We start from the raw sequence: 20534 nt of genomic DNA on the forward strand, positions 1-20534 counted from the left end.
GTGTGGTTGATAAAATAACCAAACAGTGACATCTGACGTGTGACATATACCTCATGTTGACATACATGAACTTATTTTTAACACCAGAAATAGATTAATTTTTTAACAAAAAGACCAGTTTGCTCTTTGATATAATGTATATGAGCTAATTTGCACATTTTTTTAATACAGAAAGTAAAATGTAATCTAACTCATAGTACAGTGGCCTCCATAGTACTAGAAGAAGAGTGAAAGGAGAAAGTTGGGGTTGCATAGCGGCGGGAAAATCGAAAAAATGAAAGTGACAACGTCAGGGGGTAATGAGCAGGGAGAATCTCGTAAAACTCACCAATGTTGCTTAGGCTTTAATTCAATTTCGAGGCTTTTCCATTTTTTTTTCCAAGAGAGTGCACACCTAGCTTTTCATTAATTGTTAAATAATAATAATTAGAAATTCTATAACATATGTCGGCGCGTGGAAATCATGTATTTAAAGTATAAATATATATTTAAAAATAACATACAACAAATAACAACACATAAAATTTGAAACTAATAATAATAAAAATTTGAAACTAATAATAAAACAGGTAAAGCACAAAAACAGTCACCCGACTATTTAGTTCGTTCTATTTTGGTCGCTCAACTATTAATTTTTTCAATTTAGCCACTCAACTCTTCGAAATTAAATATTTAGTCACTTTTGTTGTTAATTAAGTAATGGAAGTTTAATTTGGACTTTTTTATTGGCCTAATAATAAATTTAGCCGTCAAATGTTTATACATTCTCTCAATTTAACCCTAAATCTAAAAAATTCAACAAAATTTACCCTCAATATTTAAAAAAGTTCATTTTAGCTCTAATTCTAAAAATAATTAAAAACCTTTAACAATTTATATTTACTTTTTAAAAATTATATAATTTATATTTACTTTCTCATCAACCAAACATGTAAAAAAATCTATAAGTTAAAGCTTTTTTTTTTGTTATATTGTTCGTCTTAAATGCCTGATTAAAACTTATAAAAAAAACTCAAATTTAATAAATTAATATTTTAATTATAGTAGTATTCAAAATTAAGAGTATAGTGTATGTGAAGCATTGTTTTAATAAAATAAGCCACAACCTTACAACTTTAATTAAATGCTGAAACTAGAACTCATACTATTTGATGCAATGTTTTAAATGGATACATGAATCAATCATATATACTTTTTGGTCAAAGATATATGAATTAATTATAATTAAAGTAGTTCATTTTTTTAGTATAGATGCACTGTGAAATGATTGAGGGTAATTATTAAAAAATAGATCCACCAAATTCCAAATTATGAAAGATATTTTCTCCAAAAAGGGAAAAAAACCAAAGAAAAATCTATTTTTCCATTTTCCAAAAGGGAAGCCACTTGATTTTCAGTAAACCAGGAAAAGTAAAGAGGTAAGGAGTAAAAGTTTTCAAAACCAAACCAGTCCAAACCAATAGTTAAACCAATCAAATCATCAATTATCTACCCAATTAGTTCATCAAGTTTGATTAAATAAACCATTCAAAAGTTCATAAAAAAAAAATTAAAACACCTTCAACTATTGATTCAACCGATCCATACCGTTCAACCGGTCTACAACTAGCCAGTCTGGTCTGTTCAATCATTGCTTAAAATGACCAACTGCTCAAATTGTAACCAATCTGATTCAGACATTATACCCACCCAACAACTGATTGCAGGGTTTCATTAAAAGCTCTGTGTCACGATTTCACTAGTACAAGCCTGTGAAAATGTACTAATTTACATTGTTTGTTTCACTACAAATATTATTCGATACCCTGGGCTTTAAATTCTGCCCAATTCATTGTTCTTTCAGGAAAGTTTATTACACAAAATTTATGTTGAAACCCTATGAGAGTGTCGTCTCTTCAAATCCTTGAATTCCTCTTTACTCAAAATTTGTAAACCATTTGCTCAGTGTATCCGAGTTCTTTGAGTATGCCGGTTAGCTGCATGTCAAGGATGGTTAAATTTAGATACCCAAATTAAGATAACAATTAGAAAGATAAGCAAAAAAAAAAAAAAAAAAAAAAAAAACAGAAAATGTGTTTTATTACCTCTCCTTGTGAATAGTCTTTAGCCTTATCACCAGATATGTGTTCCATCATCCCAGGTGGACCGCATACCTGAACAAACACGGGAGAGTGAGTGGATCTATTGAATATTGATCAGGTGGATTGTTTAAGGGGGTGCTTGAGACTTGCAAAATGAAATCGTAGGATTATGGCCATTTTCCAAAGCCATAACTTGATCTTTAACAAAGTTTAAGAATGTCCAGCACAACTCGAGCTCTAAAATTCAAGAAACATGACCATATGAACAACAAAGGTTCATTCAGACTAGCCCTGAAAAGAGTTGTAGTAATGCACCAAGAGATCATGCAAAAGCGTGATGTATGCTTATGGAAAAATCCTATTTGCAGGCTGCTTCTTAATCAGCATAAATAGCAACCTCAGGTAGGTTTTAATCTGACAATACCTCTAGTTTAAGAAAGCAACAGATAAATAAAAAGCTTGAGCGCATGTTTGCAAGTTTTTTAATTTTTTCTATCTTTACAAATGTAGTAAAAAGGTTCCTCTTTGTTGAACATTGATGTCAGTTCTACATCATGAGTGACCAAGGAACAACAAAGAATGGGAATAAAAATGTATTTATGAATTCCTGAAGTTGAAACGATTTTAAAGAAAAAGGTGGCTCCACTTCAGATAAAACTTACTCCATGCCTTGGCAAACAGAATAAAAGAAGAATGGTTGATAATTAAGAAAGTGACTTACAAGGATAAGAGTATCTGCAGCAGGACCAGGTAAGCCTTTTGTGACCATATCCTTTGAAATGAATCCAGCACCTCCTTTCCAAGTTTTAGTTGGATTGTCTACAGTGTAGAATACCTGGAGGGAAATGAAAGATGAAAAATGAAAAATTGAAAGGAAATGAGCAAGTAGAAGTAAACAAGCAAGTTACTATTTGAATAACACGTCTACCGTTACAGCAACTATTTCATCATGAAAGAATTCATACCTTAAGATTCGGATGACTAGCAGCAAGTATATCAAGCTTCTGCTTGAGCAGTATATCATCAGGGGAGACATTGGCATAAAGCAGTGACACCTAACAGAATAAAGTTCAAACTAGGCTCATATTTGATCTAAAATAAGCACTAAACAGATGACATTCAACAATAAGCAGAAAGTTAAGGTTGCATATCTACCAATCAGATATGCCTACCTGAGTCTTGTCATCAGGGTTCTTCAGTATAGCCTCAATAACCTGAAGCATTGGAGTTATGCCTGTCCCACCTGCAATCTGTAACAACAGCCCATTATTGAGTGTAAATGGAGATCATACTTTTTCAATAATCTTGGAAAACATAATACAGTTTTGATGATAACTATTCGGATTACTTAGCAGATAATTCGATTAAACATGCAGAAACCATGTGTCCCCAAGTGATAATTGTAAAGAATATAAAACTAGCATTGGATGAATTTTAGATATTAAGTGTAAAGAACACAAAATATACCATTAGCTATATAGTTAGTATCAATTTGAAAATGAAGTATAATATATAAAATCTGTTCGAAACATTGAATCCTTCAGCATAAAGCGTACAATTTCCATATGTGTTTTGCTTCTTTTGGAGAAAAAAATAAACAGGAAAGTACAAAACCAGCTCTAACCATGCCAATGTGTTTCTTCATATTGGGTGAGTATCTGAGCTTTTCAATGGGCCTGCAAGTGATAACGTATTAATTTAATATGGCTTTCAGCAAAATCCCTGTGGAACCTAGCATATAGGGATACCTACCCTTTCACCTCAACTACATCGCCTGGTTTCAAGCTAGCAAAATGCTGGCTCATTTTTCCTTCTGGATACACCTGCAAAATTTATTTTATGGACAACGTAATTCAATGTGTGCCTATTCATATGTGAGGCAAGAACATCCCAAAAGTGGGAGAAAAAAGAGGACAAAGAGGTGACGACATTCATCACTTCATACCTTGATTAATAAGTCAAAGTATCCCTTAGCATCTGGATCTGATATAGGAGTATACCTGATAATTGAAATTATTTCATTAAAATTATATGAACAAGTAATATCTGTTAATTATGTAACAATTAGGCTGAAACATCATTTTTGTATACAAAATATCAACTTAATCTTTTGATTTCTGCATCAATGACTTTGGTGAAGAAATAGGCATACTAAGTTTAGTTTTGTTTAGAATAGGCATAAGAGATTCCAACTTTAAATCATGTCCGACTCGCACTCCACCTAAGCTTCTCCAATTACCTGATTTTAAAAGTTTCTGCTATTTCATTTATTATTCAAAAGGATTATTTTAATAGAACTCCAGATAAGCCATGATATCCATTATATGAATAGTTCTAAATAAGCAATCTCTAATGTAAATTCAGTTAAAGAAAACATATGCATATAATCCTTGAATGTGGGGTATTTTCCTTTCTTATTTTGGAAACTTCTATTTATAGACTATTATAGATTGGAAGCTCTCATCTATTTCAGTCTTCAAGAAGCAAGGCACATTAAAGACCTTACTTTAGAGGTATGGATAAACCAAAGCTTCAGAATTTTTTTCCTCAGAAGCAGATGATATTTGCCACAATAACAAAAGAATAAAATGGAAATTTGTGGAAATGCAGTTACAACATGTACAAGTAAAATAACCTAAAAGCTTTAAATGACTAATGAATCACCAACTTAGAATAATGATCATGAAAAGGGAAGTCCAAGTCAAACCACTAATGAGTTCAGTTTGTAGGCTTACGGTCGTATGACATATTTGGTTTTTCCTTCAGCATCTTGTCCTAATGGAGCCCTGCAGCAACAATAAAGCATCAAAATAGGGAATGTAGAGGCATACTACTTCTAAATCTCATTTAATATGCCCTTGTACATGCAACTTTCAAATACTCTCACAAAGACAATAAGGTTTCTAATAAGTATCTCTGCTTATATTAAGAGAACATACCTAGTAAGGATGCATGAAGCGACATCCAATCCCAACTTAGCAGAGGGATCAAATGAAAACCTGTCAATTTTGAAGAAACTTAGTAACAAATTTACACGTTCTAGGACAGCTCGAGGAAGAATTTGACAATGCAAAAGCACAAGTTGAGATGTTGATTTCAAATTTGGAAGAACAAGTTCTGTTCTGAGTCATATTTTCCTTTTGCTCTCAATCAGCAAGGACTGATTTCTTTTCCCACTTTAATTCCTATTTGAAAGTCCAGAATCCAAGAAATAGCAGTCTTCTCAATGTGGGCACAAATTAAATGAGAGAGATCAAAAAGATATTTAACTGCAAACCAAGGATTTAGAAGTAAATCTGATATATTCACTTTATCCCTATGAGCCTTGAATGTCCATAAAAATGGTTCAGGCAAATAACTAAGTTACTAAAATAGATTAAACCAATACAACATATGAAAACGATTGATTAGAAGTTATATACCTGAACAAGTGAGTGTTGTGACTAACTCTTGCAGTATCTTGCAACTTAAATTCAAGCCACTTATCAGATTTCAGAGCTGCGAATATACAGGAAAATCTTCTGAGTTAAGTACAATATAAAAAGGATCAAAAGAAACTAACTCAGATAATTTATCTTTTATGCAACCACTTTCAACTAAACTTGATGAAATAGCTGAAACTTTAAATATCATCTGACCTAGATGACTGAATTGTGAAGTTTAGTTATGGCAAATATCACCTGCTTGTTAAGGCAAGGGGATCATGACCTAGATGGTTCAACTAAACTTAGCTATTCAGTCATCTAATAATGAGGGATACTAGTAAATTTGTGCTCACCAACTTTTGGACCAGTCTCTTCATTGACTTGATCTAGATGAACCTGTATTCAGAAAGAATAATAATACAATTACAGAATTTGGAATGTACACAGTACACCGAGAAGTGCTAACAAAACAATGGTTAAAACTTAAAAGAGCTCATATATGTAGGCCACATCCAAATAGTTTAGTTTTTAATCATCAAATTTCATCAAGAATACCAAACCCACTAGAACCACCCAGATGTAACCTTTCCTAATTGAAATTCAAAACTCATAATAAGTATCAACATCCAACATTCATTTCAATATCAAAAACCTCCATATGAAACAATTCATTTTATAAAAGAAGAAATCAAATCAAAAGAAAGTCCTACCTATACATTTCACCATTTAAAAAGTAAAATGCAAATATATGTAAACCCCATTACAATAAACACAATCCCTTCAATTTCCAAGCATCTCGCAATGCAACAAAGATCAAAGAGAAACAAAACCCCGATTGGAATTTGTGTAAAAGCTCACCAAATTTGAGTCGGAGAAGCAGTAGTAAGTAGAGATTCCACCGGCAACGGCGGCGATGGTACAGAAGCGAAATCCAGCAAAACCGGACTTGGGTTGACCTCGAAATGCATTGTTGAAGGTAGCTGGGGTGGCTTTGGAGAGTCTCCTAAAGAAGGTAGCAGCCATTTTCAATCTTTTCAACGCTGCAAGCAAAGAACAAAACGCTGAATCTTTTTAGAGGGAGGGTTTTAGACTTTTATATAGTGTGTGTGGAGTGCTTCGACTAATGTCCAGTTTGCAGGAAAAAGTAATGGTACGGTGCCTGCTGTAGTTGGTTCTTTACGGTGTGTTCATTAATTATTTCCAGCGACGTTTCTTCCATCATGGGCTTTCAAACTAGTTTCATAAAAGCCCAAAAACTCAAGGGTGTTCCTTTTCTTTTAGTCATAAAGTTATTTAAAGAGGAAAAATTAGTTTTTTCTCTAAATTTTAAAGGAATAATTCATTTTAATTTGCACAATAATTTTAATTAAATAATCTTCAAATTTAAAATAAAATGAAATTATATACTTTCAAAATTATGGCACAAGTATTAAATTATCAACTAAACCTTCTTACATACACCATTTAAAATATATATATTTTTAAAAAGGCAAGTAACATAGAAATTGTTGAGAGATATAACTCTTTTAGGAGAAGTCTTCGAAGTATCGTCATCATGCAACCGATCCAATCACCAAATAATCGAAGGTATTATCCTGATATTGGAGTTTTGTCCCTAGCCTCCACGAAGAGCGATGTACGATTTGTGGAACCGGGTGTCTATATTTGTGATACCTTCAAAACTCAAGAAAGGTGGCAACATGAGGCTTGTGAATAATAATGGAGGTACTTGAGTATAGAGTGACTTGGACCACCAACCTAAGGCTTATAGCCCACTTATCTAGACTTCTCCCAAAGAAGCCAATCCTTCCTCACTCGAAACTTAACAAACCATTCGATACAAAAGATCCCTAGCAGCCTCAGCTAACAAAAGAGGGGACAAACTAGCAAAATGAACATTATAAATACAAAGCAAGTCATTAAAACATAGTGGTTTCAAGGGAGAGGGATAAGAAAAATTGCTCTCAAGACGACCTAGTGTGTCGCCACACTTGTTGCCCTCTCTAAAGTTGAGTTTGATGTTATTTTGATCAAACTTCGATAGGAATATTTTTCCATCATCAATAAGAGTGGAAAGAAAATAATTAGAATCTTGTTTTTAGTAACTAAGATAATGACAACAATTGCATCCAATTCAATATCAAGATTCTCAAATTAAAAGTTAGTTTGAGTTTATAATGAAAAGCCTAAAGTTTAGTTGCATAAGGCGATTTATGGGAAAGTAACCCAACCAAATGTGACCTAGAATATGGTGAAATTAGGATAGGTTCACTAGGATGGCGAGGTACAAAGTGAGGAAATCCAAATGATGGGATACTAACGAGTCCTTCGAGATTACGGTAGGAAAAGTGAGGAGTTTGCCAAGGACTGGTCTAATCAAGTCTGCCAATGAAGGTATGTTCTAAGAATCCTCAGGCAGGAAGACGAAAAAGCTATCATAAAGGTTCACACTATGAAGCTGGTGTACATCTAAGTCGGTTTAAGGTCAACAAACATCTCATGTAAGGGAGGAAAGACGAGAGGTAAAGATAAGTTTTGCTGATATGGCAAAGTATTTGGGATACAGTTGAGTGGAGAGTTCGGCCAGAGGAAGGTCTTATAGTGAGTCGAGTGGTTTGGAGTATCGGGAGGTGTTTACTACCTTGATAAAGAACACCCGCCTTGAGCGTGTAGGGAGTTTATTTTACATTTGTTACCCTCGTGTAATAGGGTTTAATTATGGTGTAGTGAGGAACTCAATAAGTTCGTTTGAACTTACAAGAGTTTATCTGATGTTCGTAGGATTTGCAAGGTTGATCGAGGACTCAGAGGAAGGACCCAACCAAACAGCGATGAGATAAGAGACTGCAAGAAGCTAGCTAGAGCCATGCACATAGAAAGGGAGTACCATTGGAGGCTTCGCTTCAGGATCAATCATGGTGTAACCAAACGAGGTCTTTAGGGTCTAGATTTTGAATTAGTTAACCCTAAGTTAAAAAACTTTAAGGTTTCATTGTAAACAAATAGTCTAATTAAAGGCCGAAATTTGAGGGACTAAATAGTCCGTAGCTTAAGGCACTTGTTGTAAGAATTATTATTAATTTTATTTTTAGTTTGTTTTATAGCAGTTAAGTTGGAAAAAAATTAAGGATAGGTGAACCCAGTCCATTTGTGACACCCATACTCAAATTTGACAGGCCAAGTTAAGGGTGTTAAATTGGCATAAATGTGAATGCCATTTTTCTTTATAACCATTTTTCTGATACTGCTCTTCATTACAAAAAAACATAAATATGACTTACAATTGCATCACTTGGAGGGGATGTTCTGCTTGATCAAATGCGAATACCAAAACCTTATTCTCTAGCAAAGGTTTTATAAAAGTTATCGGCCTAATCCAAAGAGTCAAATAGCATTCTACTAGATTTTTCTTAATCGCCTTTATATATTGATCATCACGAATAAGTGAGTTACTGAGTAGCGATGAATTATTCATACATGTAACCTAGAAAAAAAACATAAAAAAAAAAGTTAATGCACAGTGTAATAATAAAATATGAAATTAGATGAAAATTTTAATACTTTGGTTGAAGACAAACAATAATCGAATAGAGAGGCAAATTCCATTTTTTAAGGATTTCCTCTATTGGAAGGTGATATATGTGTGGAAATCCATTTTATATAATGCTCGTACAAAGCATGCAAAGACATCAAAATGATATTTTATTTTTTATTTTTCATTTCACTCACATTCTTACTCATGCATCAAACCTTCTTTAGTTTAAAATTTTAGACTAAAGTATGAAATTAACAGTGATGAACTAACCTTTCAGTTTTATTTTCGATATATTTGAGTTGAGATGATGAGAAGGAATTGAACTGAAGTGATCAAATTTCAGTTATTCCTAAACGAAATCTTTATAATAATAATAAGATTAAAAAGCAAAACCTAAGAAGAACACACCTTTAGTTGATCAAAAGCAATAGGAGTCGAGAAAAATAAAGAACATTGAATAGATTTAGATTCCATTTTTTTTAGAAGAGGAACCGCCAATTTAAGGAATATTTTTAATAAAAGGTTTTTAATGTAAAAAGGATTCTCCTTTTACTGCGAAAGAATTAAATGGAAAATTTTAATATATAAATAGTGTTTAATGTAAAAAAAAATTATAAAATTTCAGTCATATATTCATTTTGATCTAACGACTAGAAAAAAGAACTTTACAGATCCTTTCCAAATTTAATGTCTTTAAACCATTATTTAATTGGGTGAATAAATTAAACAATTGAATCTAAAATAAAAATTAAATTATGTAATCATTGTAATCTAATTTTATTTGGTTAATTAAATAAGTTTATATATGAATTTTAATACGATCATTATCTTAATAAAATTAAATTAAAATTGTTAAATCATTTAATTAAGTTTAATTAATTAAATTAAATAATTAAATATTAGGCTTGGTTTTCTATTTAAATCTAAGAGAGGTAAATTTGGAAAATTCAACCAGCCATTTGCTGGCCGTACCAACCGATTAAAGGTGAAGCAGTCGTGGCAATGAGAGTCCCCTCCTATGGGATGCCACGGCCTATATATGTTTCCCGTAAAATATAAAGGTCAAAGCAAATGTTTGTATATTACACTTTAAAATATATATATATATAATTTTGAATATTAAAAATAATATTATTGAAAAGAATAGTCCTTAATCTCAAACATATAAGTAAATGAAGATTGAGCTGAATTGCTCGCAGCCAAAATTACAAGAGTGATTTTTCTATTGTTAAACAATTGAGATGAATAGTTAAGTGCTTGAACTGTTAAAGTAGTTAAATAATTAAATAGTTGAGAAGTAGTTATAAGATAGTTACGGTGGACAAATGTGTAGAAAGAAGAGAAGGACAATACAATCTGATGTGCATGGTTTTGTGAATTCTCTTCTACATCTTCTTTTGCTGTTAACTGTTTCTTGATCTATAGTTAGGATTTGTTGAAAATAGATATAAAAATGATATCTTACCTTTGAATGGTAATACTTTTAAAATTATTTTATAAAAGAATGAGATGGAATATATAACATAAGAACCCAAAAAGAAAGAAGTAAAAATCTAATGACTCAAAAGAAAAGATGTTATCCATATTCAGTAACCTAAAATATAATTGAACCGAAAATTATAATATATTAAGATTTAGGGCATAATAAAAATTTAAACTCCCACTTAAATTTGTGGCATAAAATCAAAAATGGATATAAATTTTAACTCATTTAAAATTAAAATAATGATTTGATAACTGAAAAAAACCGGAAGCTTTTACAGTTTCAAAACTGAAGAGAAAAATGCATTACGTCTCTAAATTATTATTATTTTAATTCCTTACAACAATAATAATAAACCTTTAAAAGTTTGTAAAGCTCATTTTTATTTTCTATCGTACATTTTATACACATTTTTATGTCCAAATCAATTTTTCTTTTAACAAATAACGGGTTGAAACTTTAGTACATTTTAATTCCCATATTTAGCAAAGGGTATAACTAGTATGCCAAAGGCACCAATCATGCTTCAAAACGATGCGATAATGAGTGAAAATGGTGAGCTAAGGCATTAAAATGAAGGGCAAAAGAAAGAAGATGATGGGATTTGACTTTGCTTTAAACTTGGCAATCGCCAATTGCATCTATGCATTTAAAAGCAAACAGCATCTGGTTCTTATCTTCATTATTATATATATATATATACTTGATGCTTAAAGGGATCTTAAATTATTGCTCTGAGAAAGAAAAGAAAAAAAATGCCTCCCTTTTGAGATGAACTGCTCAAAGAGATTCCTTGAATCTTATTTCTGGAATTAAGCTACCTCAACTTTGAATTAGTTATACTTTTATATTAATATTTGCTTGAATTTACCATTGCCCATTGCCTGTAATTCCTTGGACCACTCCCCCAAAAGTGGCATTCAATTATGGATGTTTTCGCCCACAGGGATTTTGACATGCACTTGAAACAAAGTATTTCCATTCAAATTTTCATGAAAAAAAAAAAAAAAAAAGAGTTAATGGAAGATATTTCGAAGCTTCTTCTGAGTGATTAATGTTGAGTTACATGGCTATGCTTGGAAAAAAAAAGACCTTCACCCTTTGCTCACCCTAAACTTTATTCCACTCCAAGTAGAACAAAAACTGCAGGCAATGTTCTTTTTATAAATTCCTTCTAGGCATCCCCTAAAAAGTTGAAGGAAAAAAAATGAAAAAAGATAGTGTCAGGAACTTGATTGAATAGCTTTTCAATGGGTTATGTTGGAGATGATCAATGCTGCAATGAGTTCTTACCAAAATCCCTTGGTGTCTTGCACTTGAAGCACTCCAGCCTGCTAGCATAGTTGTGAACTCCACACCCATATCTGTGCAATCAAAATTGCAGTCATGTCAGATAAAGCATAAAGATTATTGGAATGCAATATTAACAAATTCATTAACAGAGACAATGCAGCTTATTTGTGGGCTCATGAACAACATTATGCAAACTCACCTAGTGCACATCCAATCGCCAGTTTTCCAACCAGGGGGAACACTCGTCTCAGAACCCATCATACTATAACCACCATAATCGTTTTTCACGGTACCGCATCGATAACAGTTTGTTCTGCTAGCGTAGTTGTGAGCTCCACAGCTGATGGCAGTGCAATACCAGTCACCGGCCATAACTTCGGTCCGGTTGTATAAGTAAGTCGATACATCAGGGCCACCGTACTTGGGGTACCCGCAGCGTTGGCATGCTTCTCTCTTTTTAAAGTTCTGGTGTTGGCATGCTGCACACATCCAATCTCCTCCAGACCAGCTCATTTTTTTTTATATTGGTTAACTGTATTTTACATACCAGAATAAGTTAAATCAGCCCAGATTTTAATCCTACATAAGAAACACAAACATTTGAAAGGCAGGAAAGGAAGCTTACCTCCTTGCAAAATAAAGAGAGCCCGCAAATGTTTGTACTTAGTAGTAGCTGAATGAATAATTTCTTAGTGCAATGGGTGATTTTGGTGTTTGGGGTGGAAGGGCTATATATATACTAGTTAAGGCTTTGATTTGTGGGGACATGGATTTTGCTTTGTCAGCTTCTTCTTTTTTTTTTTTTCTTTCTTCTCAGATGTTTAGATAAAATCTAGCTGACTCCCCATAGTTCTGCTATACATTTAACTATACAAAGGAAGATAGCTTAGGAGTGTATGTATTCATATTCCATAGTTTCATACATACTTTCTAAATAGAATATATAACTAGACATGCCCCCCCTCCCCAAAGCTCTTTATTTGATTCCCTATCATTATTGCTGAAAAACAATGTGAAATATTATTCTCTTCTCATCCACATTGCTACTAGCAACAAGGTGTTATGAGGGGACGATGTTATTTGGATACTGCTAATTCACATTTGTTATTGAAAGTTATTACAAGAATCAATTGAGATAAACTCCGAATTTCTTTTCTTTTTATAATATTTTTTTAAAGTATTAAGGAATTTAATTTAACCCTTGGTTTGGACGAATCAATGTTGAAATGCCCATATAGAAGTTTCCTTTATTCACATCTTAAACAAAATGAAGTAGTTCAAATACCTTGTCATCATCAAATAATCCTTTTTAGTACTTGGATTATTGTTAAACGACATAAACTAAAGTTAAACTAACAAAAGTGTATGCCAAAATATCGGAACTTGTTCATTGTTTTAAATGTTAGCTCTTTCAATTAGTCCAAAGAAACAGTTCAAAAACCTAGTCAAAGGTGGTGCATTCCACCCTGTTTGTCCACCCCAACATGGCACTGACCATGACACCACCATAGCTTCATTTTACTGATCAAACGTCACAAGTCGCCAAAATTGCTCCACCCACATGCAAAGCTGACATGTTTGTACACGAGGAAAGACACGTCATGCTGGCTCCTGCAATATCCAAAGCTGATGTGGATGGACACGTCATCAAATGGCAGAATAGTTGTGGGGGCTCATGAGTCATGACCCAAGTAGCCAGATATACCTTCCAGGAGTGCAGGTGGGATAATAAGAAAGGGTTAAGAAAAATAAGAGGAAAAATTTACTTTTTCTTTTATTGGCATTTGGAATTTATTCCTTATAATGCATATCCATTGCAAGCTTCCTTTTTGTTTCATGTTTCGATTCCCTTTCTTGCAATAATTCAAAAGTTTCTGTAGATTCACATTAACGGCCTCCTCAATAGATACAAGTATGTGTCCAATACTATATATTTATTAATTTTAAAAAAAATAATGAAGAAGTTGATGTATTTCAATCTCATACCCTGACACGTGTGGAAAACAAACATGTATGGATGGTTAAATTTTAAAAAAAAAAGAAAAAAAAAAGGGAATGTTCTGCTGAATGTTTAACTCAGAATATGGTTTGCGGCGAACCGACGCTGGTGGAGTGGTGGGATATAGCTATATATACATATATCATGTAACTCCAAACTTTCATTTTCTTTCGCGTTTAACATTTATGTTTCATATATTTAAATATATATAAAAGTTAAACATATTCTTATGCCACACTCATCTTGAAATTATTCGGAGCAGAAAGCTAGAGAGAAAAGCATAGAGCATTTGGAGATTGGAGTTTGGGCTCCATTGCACCTGAAAAAATTCCAAGGCATGCAATGTGGTGAGCTGCATTAGTTTGACCTGCATAAAGGGTTCCAATATTGTCATTGCCCAAGATTCCTAAAACCATGTCCCTTTGCTTGCCATGCCATGCAGCACGCCAATGACAGGCGTGCCAAGAGGCCTTGTCCAGTTGATGTACAAACAATTCACCATCCTAATTTCCTAACCACTATTGGCTTTATTCATCAGCTTCACTTAGTTAAATTTAATTATAAAAATAAAAACAGTCTGGCCAAACTAGACAAGTCTGCATGGTATCTTTGTGTTCTTGTTTAAGAAAACACTAACCATTTCTAATCTATTCATTCCTCTCCAGTCTCCCAGCTTAGCCTCATTCATCATGAACATGGTCTTTGCTTTAGTTGACGTTCAGCATACCCCTCACTCAAGGTTAATAGAATATACTGAGTTAGTACAGGTTTCTTATGAACCAAATTGCAAGGCAAAACCCTCACTGATTATGGTATTTGTGGGGTCTTCATTGCTTATAATGGCAACATATGCATAAATGCTTGATTGTTTAGCAATTACAAGATTGATAAGGAGGAATCGGAATCTTTAATCACCATTTCTTACCAGACATGGTGAATATTCCTCATGTATGCAAAACCTCATAACTGTGTACACATACATGTTCTTTTCAGAAGAGGTCCATCTCCCTTCAATAATACTTGAGAGAATCCTCATGGATTAGCCGTTGCTTTTAAATTTCGGATATTCCCATTTGCCACGTGATTCCAAGATTTTCAGTTTAACACTAATGAAACCTTAAATTTGGTTGGAAACATGAGGGGGCTAAATATTAAGTAAAGTTGTTTCATGTTTTTCGAAATCGATTTGAGCATCTATCATTGATTGTTGACTCTTCCAAAGAGATGATGGATATTATCCATGCAAAAGTTTCAACTTTCCAAGTGAGAAAATGACTTGTAACCCCGCATCTCTCCGAGTTGACATCAATTATTGTACCTAATTTAGCTAGTCTTTGTCAATGCATGTGGTGTTATCGTTCCAATAAACTGATCTAAATTTCGATTTTTAAGAGGAATTAGATCAATTGGTAAAGAATTGTATTGTAACCATTGCAGTCATATTCTAACACTTGCAGAATATCAACCAGGCCAAAATGTAGCATAGATTTGAACCCTTTCCTGGGAAATGTTTGGTGTCTTGTCTAGTATTTATCAATTAATCCAGAATTAGGCCAAAATGTGGCATAGATTTCAACATTCCCTTGTTGCAAAGCAAACTCTTGTGTGTGTATATATATTTACATTGGAGTGATGGTTTCACTCCAGTTAATGTCTTTGTAGGAACCTTATTGCCTCAGATATGCAAATAGTCATCATACTAATTGAATCCATTGGTGAACCTAAATCAAGTTATTTGGAACACAATGGCTTTAGGGCTTTCATTGCCATAGAATTCTATGTTAAATTGATTTTTTTCTTATACTTTTCCCTTTCATTTTAAAATCTTACGCGAAAATGGGTGGTATTCATTACGGATAAGTTTTGAAGCATTGGCTTGACTTGATGCTTTTGCTCATACTTCCCTTATTAGTAGTGAATTGGCTAATGCCCGGTGGGTGTTTGAGAAAAGTCCTCTTAAGAGATGCAAAAAAGGACCCCGGGTTTCGATCCTCCAGGAGGCCTGTGTAATAGACAGGACGAGATCTGTTGGTGAATTGTGAGCGTTGAGAGTGGATAATGCAGTTACCTAATCATAAGGCGGAAAATATGGTAGAATGGTGGGGGAAGGCCTTTAATGAAGAGATGGGAGCAGTGGTACCTAAGTATCAGCACTAATACTGTACAATCAAAGTTGTAACGGGGAGGACAGAAGGCTGACCCAACTTAATATTGGTCAGAGAAGCTCTAAATATGATTGCTATAAGAGATCTGCTTGCCTTCCTTGTGGAGTGTGGTGCAGAGAGGACATATGGCAAGAGCAGCCGTTTGCTGCAAATATCGAACAGGGTCCCCAAACATACAGGACAATCTCTTTGGTATGAATTAGATCGGCCGTCACTTAAACCAACACCCCGTTATGTTATACTTGAGAACGATGGTAGCTGAACAATTACGTCATTAATCAGTTTGCCCCAATATCTAATATGGGAATAATGAACCAATCTGCAACTGCCATGTGTCAATATGTACAAGTATTTCATTTTTCTTTTATTTCTTTTTAAATAAACTTGTTCCTTTTCTTTTCCTTTGTTTCTTTTATTTTTCTTCTTTGCTCTTCAAAACAAGAACTCCGGTGACCGGAAAACTCATGTTTTTGCCGGAAAGTTCATATTTTTTTTTCAGATTTCGGCTACAAATACCAAATACCGACAACACTATTTTCCCTTTTTAAACCCCGATTTTGATCCATTTCACCTTTCGATTCAAAACCCATCAGCTAATTTTTCTAAAAAACTCTAATCTAATAAATAGTTAAAGTTCGATCTTGAATGTTCCTTTATATTTCTTTTCCAGCTTTTGAGGTTTGCAATTTCCTTTTATCCTAACCTAGTTAATCTTGATCTAATTTTGCCTTAAAACACTCCAACGGTTGAATCTTTCTAAACGCAAATCAAATCAATTTTGAACCAAGTAACTCAATTCGAAAGTTTTTATTTTAGGTTGAGTTTAGCTTTTAGAATAAAATTCATTTTTAAGATAAAGCATTCCTTGAGAAAAAATATTTTCTCAAGCCAAAAATATAATTTTTTTGAAAAGCAAAATCTTTTAGCTTCTTCCTCATTTTTTATTTCTAAAAACACTTTTGAAAAATATTATTAAACTAAACATTAATCAATGGATTAATTTTTATAGACGAGTAGAAGAATGTATGATTGTCGAAGACGTTGCCAAAAATAAAACTTGAAAAAAGATGATATACAAACAAGTACAATAAAAATAAATAAGAGACTTTAGAAAACGACAAATAGGGTCATATTTATAGAAATTGGTAATAATTTTATTTCTTTAACAAACAATTACAATAAAAATAAATAAGAGTCTTTAGAATTAAAAACTAAAATTAAAAATAAAATAAAGTAAAAAAAAGGAAGAAGAAAATAAAATATTAAAAAAATCAATGAGGAAAAACTTTAGTTAAAGTAAATTTTTCGTTTGATTCAAGGGTTTGATCATTGATGTGAGATAAATTTTAATGTTCTTTAATAAATTTGTTATAGTAAATAACGAGCTCCTAGTACTCTAATCTCTTCTTACCTTCTCGATAATTAAGATAATTGTCATTTAAAATTTTCTTTATTGACATACAACTTTATAACGTTCGCTTAATAATTTAATTTAATTTATAATGAAAAACACCCAATTCTAACCAACAAACACATTATTGGAATTTATTTAAGTTAGATCACATGCCCCACACTATACAAATAATCATGCAGTCGTCACAAATATTAGAAATTAATTGATCGACTAATTATCTAATTGACAAAATAATTATTCTAAGCTATCAAATATCGGTTGAATATTTAATGAACTTAAACAGTTGTAATTATACCGAAAGACATGCAAATACTAAATAGTAAAGAAAGATTAAAAACAACTAGTTTGTAGAATCAAATTTCGAAAATTACTTTAACTAGAAAAGAAGAGAAAACAAAATAAAATTAAAAACGGCTAATTGGGAGTCCCCCTAATCTTAGCTAATCATGTCTATTTATATGAAAAAAATACTATAATGGACAAAATATAAAATTACCCTTAATTAAATAAAACACAGTTGTTTAGGTTTCTCGACTATTTTCATATCAAATTTCCAGACCATTTTTGGATGTTTTATTGATGTTTTTGGGTTTCATTCGTGAAATAAATTTAAATAGATATTTCAATTCTCTTCGAATTGGTATATTATAGGCATAAAATAGATGTCTATAGCTCAAGTTATGACTAAAATAATAAAATTGCACTGGGTTGAAAGTTTAAACCGCAAAAACTTACCAAAAATAAACTTATCAAAGAATATACTTTAAATCCAAGTCAATTGATGATGAATGTCAAATATCATAAAAGAAAATTGTTTAGCTTTGAACTTTTTTATACCGGAAAGTTAGTTGAACTGAATAGCTTATTGTGCGAAATGTGAAGTTAAGCAATTCAAGGTTCACCGGTATTGTTGTTAGGGATACTTGAGATGTTATTGTAATTGAGTTTCTGAATTGAGAACCAATACATCTCGGGTTAATCTAGCTTCGGCCTAAATAGATATAACCTTTGTAGGAAGCTGTTGCATCAAATAATGCAAATAATCATCATACTATGTTAAATTGATTAGAGGACTTTCATTGAGTTCACCCCCTCGACTCTCCTTAGAATTCTATGTTATTTTCCTTTCATTTTAAAATCATGAAGGGAGATAGATTCATGGACAAGTTTTGAAGCTTGGGCTTGACTTGAAGCATTTGTTTATACTTTCCTTTTTAGTATATATGAGCAAACTAACCAACTGGACAATGCCCAGTCGGAGCTTGAAAAAAGTCCTCTAAGACATTCATTCTCATCATTTCAACTATGGTTTCTGGTGGTGAAAGTTTATGCAGTTGCCGTTATTTTTGGAATGAATCAAAGGTAAAATCCAAATACAAGTCTTATGAGTTTTGTTACATTTGACTTATGGATACATGCCATCCAGATTTACTTATAGATGGAAGTGAATTTACCTTGTGCAACAAAGCTCTGATCCTAGTAAAGAAAACCCATCTTTATTTTATATATTGAACAGGCGATGAATCACAGTGAGTGGAACAAATGGTTTTCTAGAATACCAAATTCACCTCCCCAACCCCTTCTTTGCACCCCCTCTTCTTAGCCGAGTGATCAAAAGAGTAGTGATTATGGTGTAGACCAACTTGAATTCACGGTTTCATGTTAGGGACATGTTTGAATGAGTTCTTGCGTGCTGTAGCTAAAACAGTTTTGTCTGCAACTATAAAATAAGCAGCTCCTGCCACTGCAATCCAATCAAAAACTTCATTAACAGAAGTGGAATTTATACTTAAAAATACCTTCTAGAGCTACTTGGTAATTAAAAGTTGAAGATGATAATGATGATGAATAACCTGTGGTGATAATGAGAGCTTGTGCAGTGTGATTAAGATTTGCTCTTGCCCATGGCAGCATTCTCACACTAGCCATCTGCAAATGCATGTCAAACACCAAGTTATTAAAATGTTGGACTCAATCCTCCCTTAGAAAAGGTTTACTACAGATATTGAAGCGTTCTTACAGTTGGAATGGCAGTGGCAATGCTAGCAACGATGGCTGCCTTAGCTCCAGCAACTACGCCCTCTGGTTGGTTCAAAACAAAATCACTGAGGAAACCCAGCATTCATGAATGTTGGATGTTGAAAGTGGTGTGTGAAGTTAAAAAGCTTACCATGAGAGCAGCGCTTGGCAAGGGCCACCTTTTGGTCAAGTGAAGCCAAGGTAGAAGAAGATTGAGCCACGCTTGTAGCCATGTTATAAGATGATTTCCAATGAAACCAAGTCTAAGAAAAAAGATGGTATGGATTGAGTATAATTAAGCTACAAAAGATTGTGAAGCTTTGAGTGAAAAAATTGTTAGAATGCTGCATATTTATAAGCAAAATATTGGAATTGAAGTGGGTTTAGAATTGGTGGGTTTGGCTTGAATTCTAGTGTCAGAGACGCTTGTTTTCTATTTCATTTCTTTTATTGTCGGTTTTGCTTCTTTAGCTCTGGCTCATGTGCCCTGCACTCCTGCTTTATATATATATATATTTATTCTTTTTTTTAAATATTAAATCAGAGAGATATTTTTTAAATAATAAAAATAATCAGTTCTCTTAAAAAATGATGTTGATTCTTGTTTACAGAAAAATATATTTCCCACCTAATTTTTAATCTTAATGGAGATTTTTGCACAAAACCATGGGTACGCTACCTTTTTAGTTTTAAGCCTTTAGGTGATTTTATTTTTTAAAAAATTAGATCTCATCCAATGATTTTTTAATAAGATTATTACAATTAACAGTTGTATCTATTTATCAATTAAATAAATTATTAAAAATTAAAAAAAAATTAAAAATCCTAATTTATTTAATTTTTTTTGGTCCGAATCCATTAATTCAACATCATTGAATCAATGTATTAATTGATTCTTGACCTGATTCTAACAATCTTAAAAAAAAAAAAAAGAATTCACTTACATCAAGAAATAAATTATTTGTATCATATTGATGTAAGAAGCATGAAACATGAAATCAAAATATGGCGCATACATCATTCAATATACCAATAGAAGCTAAGCACGAAACTATAAATATTACTTATTCATTCATCTTGAACAATAAAATTCTTATGTACCAATTCATTTATTCTCATA

At 32.7% G+C, this 20534-nt stretch overlaps 3 protein-coding genes across 3 annotated transcripts; all 3 read right to left on the reverse strand.

Annotated features, from left to right (window-relative positions):
* Positions 1–1538: 1538 nt before the first annotated feature.
* LOC107962630 (NADH-cytochrome b5 reductase-like protein) lies at positions 1539–6676 on the reverse strand. Its single transcript, XM_016899089.2, has 13 exons — positions 6365–6676; positions 5860–5902; positions 5504–5579; positions 5021–5080; positions 4817–4867; positions 4027–4081; positions 3834–3904; positions 3706–3757; positions 3254–3331; positions 3047–3136; positions 2803–2916; positions 2085–2153; positions 1539–1976 (listed from the first exon to the last, which is right to left on the reverse strand). The coding sequence occupies exons 1-13, from the start codon at positions 6527–6529 to the stop codon at positions 1920–1922; spliced, it is 981 nt and encodes a 326-aa protein (XP_016754578.2). The 5' UTR covers positions 6530–6676; the 3' UTR covers positions 1539–1919.
* Positions 6677–11540: 4864 nt separating this feature from the next.
* Positions 11541–12723, reverse strand: LOC107963535 (uncharacterized RNA-binding protein C17H9.04c). The gene is made up of 4 exons (XM_016900007.2): positions 12443–12723; positions 12017–12349; positions 11818–11888; positions 11541–11709 (listed from the first exon to the last, which is right to left on the reverse strand). The coding sequence occupies exons 2-4, from the start codon at positions 12328–12330 to the stop codon at positions 11699–11701; spliced, it is 396 nt and encodes a 131-aa protein (XP_016755496.1). The 5' UTR covers positions 12331–12349; positions 12443–12723; the 3' UTR covers positions 11541–11698.
* A 6143-nt stretch (positions 12724–18866) lies between these two features.
* Positions 18867–19778, reverse strand: LOC107963537 (early nodulin-93). Its single transcript, XM_016900008.2, has 4 exons — positions 19566–19778; positions 19416–19477; positions 19249–19324; positions 18867–19139 (listed from the first exon to the last, which is right to left on the reverse strand). The coding sequence occupies exons 1-4, from the start codon at positions 19645–19647 to the stop codon at positions 19045–19047; spliced, it is 315 nt and encodes a 104-aa protein (XP_016755497.1). The 5' UTR covers positions 19648–19778; the 3' UTR covers positions 18867–19044.
* Positions 19779–20534: the final 756 nt, after the last annotated feature.

This window comes from Gossypium hirsutum, chromosome A06, assembly GCF_007990345.1.
Source record: "Gossypium hirsutum isolate 1008001.06 chromosome A06, Gossypium_hirsutum_v2.1, whole genome shotgun sequence".
Taxonomy (NCBI): domain Eukaryota; kingdom Viridiplantae; phylum Streptophyta; class Magnoliopsida; order Malvales; family Malvaceae; genus Gossypium; species Gossypium hirsutum.